The following is a 7,909-nucleotide window of genomic DNA, read 5'->3' as shown; positions in this document are numbered from 1 at the left end:
TGCTTTGAACTGTTCTGTTGGTATTGCTGGTTTTGTTGCTGTTTTTCTTGTCAGTCAAATCTTATTTTTTCACTTATACCTCCGTGTATTTTGTCTCCTTGTACTGTTGGGGAACAAAAGGGGAGTGAGTTCATTTTATTGGATTTCCTGCCCCAATATGTGTCTTTAAACCAGGACAGGTTGCTCAAGAGCTCCCTGAAATTTGGCATCATCCACAAAGGACACATTTTGTCCCAGTGTACAGAGAGATAATAAAGATGTTCTCTAGTGGTGTTCAAGGGCTGGTCACTGTGGGATTTCACCAGGAAGTTGCTGCCAAGGGGACTTTGTACCATGGATTTAATTCGACACTCTTCATTCAGCCAACTTCCCACCCACCACATCTTCCACTTCTTCAGTCCAGCTCTCACAAGTCTGTCCATAAGGAGACCACAGGAGACCATGTCAAAGGCCTTGATAAAGTCTGGGCACACAACATCCTCTTCTATTCCCTCCCACAGGGGTTCTGCAATCCCTGCCTTGTCCTTCCCATGCCTGGCAATGGCTGCAGCAGGACTTGCCCTATCCCCTTCCCTGCTGAGCCTGAGCAGTCTGGAACTCTGCCAACCCTCCTTGCTGCCCTGTTTGCAGACTGGTTCCAGGTCTGCCTTTGCCAAGGCCCCAGGAAGCTCTGGGATGGCTCTGGCCTTTCCAAGGGTTTGGGAGAGGTCTCCCAGTGACACTGCCCAGCCTTCCCAATATCCCTGACACCAAAACCTTTTCCATAGCCCCCACTTCCAGAGGAGTGCCCAGGACATAACACAGGTTGTCCTGGTGGTTGTGGAGAATGAGAAGGGATTTCTTCCTCGAGGCCAACCCCTCCAATTGGATTTGAGTGCAGCTGAAAGGTTCCTTCAGCATTTCCCCAGTGCCTCCCTGCCCTGAAGGTTTGTGGCCATCAGGCTGGAGCTGAGGGGGTTGGGCAGGTGCCTGAGGAGGGGGTAGAACAAGGGCTGTGTCCAACTGTGCCAGGAGGGCTGTGCTGGGCAAGGATGAGGAGGCTGCAGAAAACAGTGGCACTGGGGAGGGGAGAGGAGCAGCTGGAGAGACCTTGTGCCTGCCCACGCTGGGCAGGAGCTGCCCCAGGATGGCAGCTCTGAAGCACTCACAGGAGAGAGCCCAGCTCTGCTTCACAAGTTCCCAGGGCCTGTCCCTGCCTGTGCTCCAAGGGCTTCCACTCCCCAGGACTGTGCTCAGAGAACACTCAGGCCTTACAGCGAGAAAGGGGCTCAGGAGGACAGTGTGGGAGTGGCAAGAGAGCAGCTCTGCAAAGACCAAGCACTGCTGCTCCCTGGCAGTGCTGCTGGGCTGGGATTATTGTCCCCTTCCCCTTTCCAAATACCTCCTGTCCTGCAGTGTGCTGTCCTTTAGGAACATCTGAGAAGAAGGGTCTTGGACAAAGAAGACACTGCAGGGTCCTTAATTTTGTTTAAATACTCAGAGAGGACAATTCATCATTTATACATCCCTGGGTCAAATTCAATGGGTAGACACTAAATTAGAAGGCAGATGCATAAAAATATTTCATTGCACAGAAAGTTATTGCAAGAAGAATCCAATGACCTCCAAGAAAAACCTGAGCAGGAAGGCTGGGCCATTAAGGAGTCCCATTCTGAATGCTACACACCAGGACACAGGCACTTTATTGCTCCTGAAAAGCATCCAGTCATCATTTTCCTCAGGGCATCCTTGAGCTCCTGGTTCCTCAGGCTGTAGATGAGGGGGTTCAGTGCTGGAGGCACCACCGAGTATAGAACTGACAGAGCCAGATCCAGGGATGGGGAGGAGATGGAAGGGGGCTTGAGGTTGGCAAATGCTGCAGTGCTGACAAAGAGGGAGAGCACGGTCAGGTGAGGGAGGCACGTGGAAAAGGCTTTGTGCCGTCCCTGCTGAGAGGGGATCCTCAGCACAGCCCTGAAGATCTGCACATAGGAGAAAACAATGAAAACAAAACAACCAAGTGCTGAGCAGCCACTAACCCCAATGAGCCCAAGTTCCCTGAGGTAGCCTGAGTGTGAGCAGGAGAGCTTGAGGATGTGTGGGATTTCACAGAAGAACTGGCCCAGGGCATTGCCCTGGCACAGAGGGAGGGAAAATGTATTGGCTGTGTGCAGCAGAGCATTGAGAAAGCCAGTGGCCCAGGCAGCTGCTGCCATGTGGGCACAAGCTCTGCTGCCCAGGAGGGTCCCGTAGTGCAGGGGTTTGCAGATGGCAACGTAGCGGTCGTAGCACATGATGGTGAGGAGGAAATACTCTGATGAGATGAAGAATAGAAAGAAAAAGAGCTGTGCAGCACATCCCATGTAGGAGATGGTTGTGGTGTCCCAGAGGGAATTGTGCATGGCTTTGGGGACAGTGGTGCAGATGCAGCCCAGGTCTGTGAGGGAGAGGTTGAGCAGGAAGAAGCCCATGGGGGTGTGCAGGTGGTGGTCGCAGGCTACGGCGCTGAGGATGAGGCCGTTGGCCAGGAGGGCAGCCAGGGAGATGCCCAGGAAGAGCCAGAAGTGCAGGAGCTGCAGCTCCCGCCTGTCTGCCAATGCCAGGAGGAGGAACTGGGCCATGGAGCTGCTGTTGGACATTTGCTACTCCTTCCCCAGACTATTTTGATCTGTTGAGGAGGAAAAGTCACTGCTGAGTTAGACCAGGTTTCTGCAGCCAAACATTACCCGTCTCAGCCACCCCACTCTCAGGCTCTCTCTCCTCACTCAGACCTCCCTGCAGCTCCCTCCCCTGAGCTCTGCCTTTTGCTGCCTGAGGGGACCATTGGAATCAGGAACTCTCTGATGGGCTCCCAAGGACTCCTTCTTGCTCTGCTGGGAGAGGGAACTTGGACTGCAGGGTGATCTCAAATTAAATGTATTCATGATACATCCAAGAGCTTCTCAGCTTTGCTGTTTGCAATTTGCCCAAATGAAGGACTGAGCTGAGGGAATTCTTTGGATTTGTTCACCCACTTGCACCTGCCACCCTTATGAGTGGTTGTGGAGGTTTGAAATCCCTGACATTTCCATTGCACTGCAGGTCAAGTCTTGTGGGTTCTGAGGGGCACAGGGACAGTCCCTCAGTGCAGAGCGAAGAGCTGCTCTGCCCATCAGTCCTGGGCTCAGCTGCCCTGTGCTGGCAGCTTGGAGCTGGAGGAGCATCACACTCAACTGTTCCCCTCCAGAGAAACTGCCCAGAGATCCAGGAATCCATGTCCAAAGAACAGACTGACACACTCCTCACCTTTTCATCTCTCCCCTCCCAGAGTGAGACACAAAATGCTCCTTGCAGCTGCCCAGAGCATTTGCATGGATTTAGCCCTGAGGAGTTTTCTCCATGGGGATCCTGTGCAGCACAGAGATCCTATGGCAGAGCTGTGCCCTTCTGGAGGGCACCTGCAGCCCTGCAGGACCCCCAGGCAAACAGCTGAATACCCTGAAGGTGCCTGGAGGGCACTTGGGCACTTGGCTCCCACAGACACATCCCCACAGCATTACCCAAAGGGTTTGGGTCTGCACAGGAATCTGCCACCCCCCAAACCCCACACTGGCTCAGAAAACCCACTGGTGAGAACAAGGAGAGCCCAGACAGCAGGAGATGGCAGGGAAATGCCACAGTGCTGCTGCCAAGGGAGGAGGGACACACAGAGACAGCTGGAAATCAGGGCCCTGTCCTTGCCTGGGCTCTGGCTGCTGCAGGGCAATGCACAGCCCAGCCCCCGTGGGCCTGAGGGCACAGGCTCTGCTTAGGCTGGGAAAGGAGCCCAGGCAGGAGCTGCTCAGGGAAGGGGTCTGTGCCACAGGGACAGCAGGGAGGGGCCCCCATCCCCCTGCCCAGCCCTTGTGGCAGCAGCTGCCTCTCCCTGCCTGCCTGTCTCTGGGTGAGGAGCTGTTCCTGCCAGCAGCCCCTGCCTGTGCCCAGCTCAGCTCCCTGCCAGTGCTGCCAGAGCCATCCCCAGCCCAGTGCCCAGGGGCAGCTCTGCCTGGGCAGGGGCTGCAGAGCAGATCCCAGACCCCCTGCGGTGGCTGGGAAGGGGGAGGTGTTCTGGGGGGATGTGCTTCCTGAGAAGGGCCCCTGGAAATGGAGGAGGTGGAGCTGAAGCTGTGAGGAGCCCTGAGCCTGCAGCTGAAGGGCCCTGCCCAGCCCTGCCCAGCCCTGCCCTGCCCTGAGGGGTCACTCCTTCCACCCACCCCTTCTCCCTGCAGGGCCGTGGCAGCTCCTTGGCCGGGCTGAGAGCTGCCCCTGGCAGGCAGCAGAGTCCCTGCCCCAGCACACAGAGCCCTGGGGGCAGGACCCTGCTCTGCACCACAGCCCTGGGCACCCCTGGCTGCACCCCCACCTTCCCACCCCACAGCCAGCCCTGGCACAGGGAACCTTCTGGCCCTGGGCCTCTGAGGGGGCAGCAGCAAGTCCTGCTCTGCAGCAGCTTCTCCTGCTGCACCCCAGCAAATCCAGCAGAGCCATCCTGACAGCTCCTGCCACTGCTGCCATTTGGCAGCTGGCAGAGGCACTTGCAGGAACTCACCTGCACTGCTCTGCAGCCAGAGCCTGACCGTGGCAAAGGGCTGGCAAGGTTCCTGCCCTGAGCAGCTCTGCCCTGTCCTCCCACCCCAGGATCCCTTGAACCTCCTGCTCCCTTCTCCTCTCTGCCCTTGCTGCCTGCAGCTCCTGCCCTGCTCTGCCATATGGCCACTTCCCCTGCACTGCAGCAACTGGGAGAGTGCTGCTGAAAGATCCTGGAAGCTGTGGGATGTGCCAGCTTTAGGAGATGCCTCCAGGAATGGAAGTTGAATATTTCTACAGCCAGAGAAATAGTCATTAAAATCCTGTGAAGGTTTCTTGTGTTGTGAGAGCTCAGTCACTTCCCAGCCCAGGCTGCCTCTCATCTCTCTGCCTTCTCTCCTGTGCCCTGGGTGCTGCAGGCAGTGCCCTCAGCCCTGCTGGGCTGTGCAGAGGAGCTGCTCACCAGCAGAGCTGTCTCTCTGCAGTGCTGCCCACTTGCCAGGAGCTCCCTGTGTGCCAGGAGCCCGGCCCAGCTCAGCAGCACAGCAACAGCCCCAGGCATTTCAGGACCCTCGGGGGGTTTGATGTTGTTTACATGAGACTCAGTCCCTGAGAGGAAGTTCAAACAACTTCTCAAGAAGTCAAAATGAGATTAAAATATTGAAGTTTTTTGTAGTGCTAATGAGTCTCACTGAGGGACACAACTGAGAACATGTCCCCAGGTTCCAGTTAGAGCAGAAATCTGCAGACAGTGATGCCAAGGATGGACAAGCAAGGGGAAGGTGGCTCTGATGCTGAAGAAACCTTGACTTGTTTCCTTAAACCAAGGGGCCAAGCCCTGACCCCAGCCCCTGGGAAGGCAGATCCTGTCCCTGCCTCATTCCTCAGGGCTCTTCCTGGGGCACTGGGATGTGGGATGTGCAATGCCAAGGGCAGGACCATGGGGTGGCACCTGCCAGGCTGCTGAGCAGGGACAAGGAGGCCATGAGGCCCCAGGGCTGCAAGGGGCACTCCCCTCCTCCTGGCCTCAGGGGCACAGACAGCAGCCCTGGCCAAAGGCCTGCAGAAGGTGGCTCTGGCAGGGCCTTTCAGCTTCTCCCCCTCCCTGTCTCCTCTCCAGCCCAGGCTGTCCTACGGTGTCCATGCCCTGCCCCTTTCCCTGCAGGCTGTCGTCATCCCCCCGGCTGCCCCACCTGGCTGGCACCTTCCTGCACTGACATCTCTGCGTCCTCCCTGGCTCTTCCTGCACACACAAAGCCTTGGCCTCATCCAGACTCCTCCTGACTGATGTGTTCCAGCACAGTGTTTTCCATGGAGTGAAATTCCTTTTTCCTCATGTCCACTCGGGACCTCCCCAGCTGCACTTGGCATTAATTTTTTCTTTCTCATGCTCTTTTCTGCTCTGACAAAAGGATCCACCAGCTCTAAATCCTCCCTTCAAGCCCTCTGAGGGCTGTCCTGTGCTGTCCTCAGTCTCCACACCAGTGAGGCCACAGCTCCTTAGCCCCTCTCTAGTGCTCATGTGCTTGAGACCTTTAAAGTCCATCTTGGGAGATCTCTGGGCACTCACAGATGTTTTTGCAGATGAAAATGTCATTCTCATAGTTTAAATAAATCTTAGTGATACTTTTTACCAAGGCCTGTAGTGGCCGAATATGGGGCAGTGGATTTGAAGTGAAAGAGAAGAGTTTTACACTGGATAATAGGAGGAAAGATTTAACAATAAGGGTGGCAAGAACTGGAAGAGGTTTCCAGAGAAGTGGATGTCCCATCCCTGCATTTGTCCAAGGTCAGGGAGTGTGAGTAACCTGAATTAATAAAAGATGTCACTGTGCATGTGCAGGGACTTGGACCAGATGACCTTTTATCTCCCTTCCAAACCAAATCATTCTGAGATTCTTTTGAGTCCAATGTCCCAAACTCCTTCTCCAATAAATTTCCATTTTTAAGGACCTGAATTGCCATGTTTTTGGAGAAACCCTTCTAAGCTCAAAAGGTAACAAATTAATTACAAGGAAGTTCCAAGGTCTCTGTAGGAAACTGTAACCAAGTGGGTCAGTGGCAGAACCTCTCAGGGTGACCTTGCAGCTGAGGATGGGGGATTTGGCCTCGGGCTCTGAGACTCATGATGGGCAGCCAGAAAGGGGATTTGGGGACTGGGCAAGACTTGTCATGGGATGTCTAGGGAAGAACCAAAGTAAGGATAGGATCCCAGTGGTCACTGGAGGAACAAGCATGAGAAAAGAGAGAGAAAAGAGGCTGAAAAAGCTGGTCATGTTAAACAGGAGGCTGGTCAAGACACGTCCCTGGCTGTGCCCTGCAAGTGATCCCCACAGCCTGTCCTGTTTTCTTAAGAACTCCATTGCCAAGAAGTTTCTGTGGGGAGGGACCTCTCTGCTCCTGGCACAGACTGTGGCCCAAGTTCCAGCCCCTGCAGCAGGAGCCACAACTAGTCAGGTCTTGTGTTCTTTGGGGGGCCAGACTCTGCCCAGACTGGGGGGTGTGTGTGTGTTGGAAGCACAAAAGAGTGAAGCAAATGCAAAGCTAAACACCCAGTGGAGCCTGACTTTGTCCCTAAGTGGGGGATGAGAATTGGACCCAACATGTGCAGGGACAGATGGAGGGGTTTGTCCCCCTGGCCCTGCCCAGAAGGGACACCTTTCAGGAAGGGTTGTGGCCTTGGCTGTGCTGAGGGTTGCCCCGGGCAATGCAGCTTGGGATTGCAGTGGCACTGTCAGGGCTCTGCAGAGCTCCTGGCAGTTCCTGCCTTTGTCCCCAGCAATGCCAGAGAACTGCAGGGGTTGCAGTCAATCCCTTGTGCTCTTTGGGCCCCCGACTGGCTCTGCTGAATGTCAGCAGGCCTGGAGTTCCCAGACTGTTCCTGCATCCAGGGTCGGGCCTGCAGTGACGTTTGTGCAGCATTCAATTGGGGCAGTGGCAGGATGGCCATGGATCCATTCCTGCACAAACACAATGGGGCTCCATCCCAGGCAGGGAGAGAATGGGCCCACAAATGTTGGAAGGATAAGAAGCAGGGAGTTTTGTCACTGTGGAACCCCATGGAACCAAAGGAACCCTGGGACATGGTGGAACCTCCTGGAATCAAGGGGACATTGTGACCCTGCAGCACCTCATGGAACCAAAGGGAGTCTGGGACGTGGCAGGGTCTGATGGAAACAAAGGAACCTCCTGGGAACAAAGGGACCCTGGACACTGCCAAAAGTCAGGGAGACAAGGGAACCCCAGGACACTGTGGAATCTCCTGGAATCCAGGGGCCATTGGAATACACTGGGGCCTCCTGGAACCAAAGGGAACATGGGACACTGTGGAACCTCATGGAATCAAAAGGACCCTGGGACTTTGTGGAACATCAGGGAATCAAGG

The 7,909-nt window shown here is 55.3% G+C and overlaps 1 protein-coding gene across 1 annotated transcript; it reads right to left on the bottom strand.

Moving 5' to 3' along the window:
* Positions 1-1,517: 1,517 nt before the first annotated feature.
* On the bottom strand, positions 1,518-2,415 carry LOC135405543 (olfactory receptor 14J1-like). The gene has a single exon (XM_064640250.1). The coding sequence runs from the start codon at positions 2,379-2,381 to the stop codon at positions 1,659-1,661; it is 723 nt and encodes a 240-aa protein (XP_064496320.1). The 5' UTR covers positions 2,382-2,415; the 3' UTR covers positions 1,518-1,658.
* Positions 2,416-7,909: the final 5,494 nt, after the last annotated feature.

This window comes from Pseudopipra pipra, chromosome W (assembly GCF_036250125.1).
Source record: "Pseudopipra pipra isolate bDixPip1 chromosome W, bDixPip1.hap1, whole genome shotgun sequence".
In the NCBI taxonomy this organism is placed as follows: Eukaryota; Metazoa; Chordata; class Aves; order Passeriformes; family Pipridae; genus Pseudopipra; species Pseudopipra pipra.
This window is presented reverse-complemented; position numbering and strand designations above follow the sequence as displayed.

Excerpts from the sequence above, each read along its gene's own strand:
- LOC135405543 (XM_064640250.1), bottom strand. The coding sequence starts at position 2,381 with ATGCACAATTCCCTCTGGGACACCACAACCATCTCCTACATGGGATGT.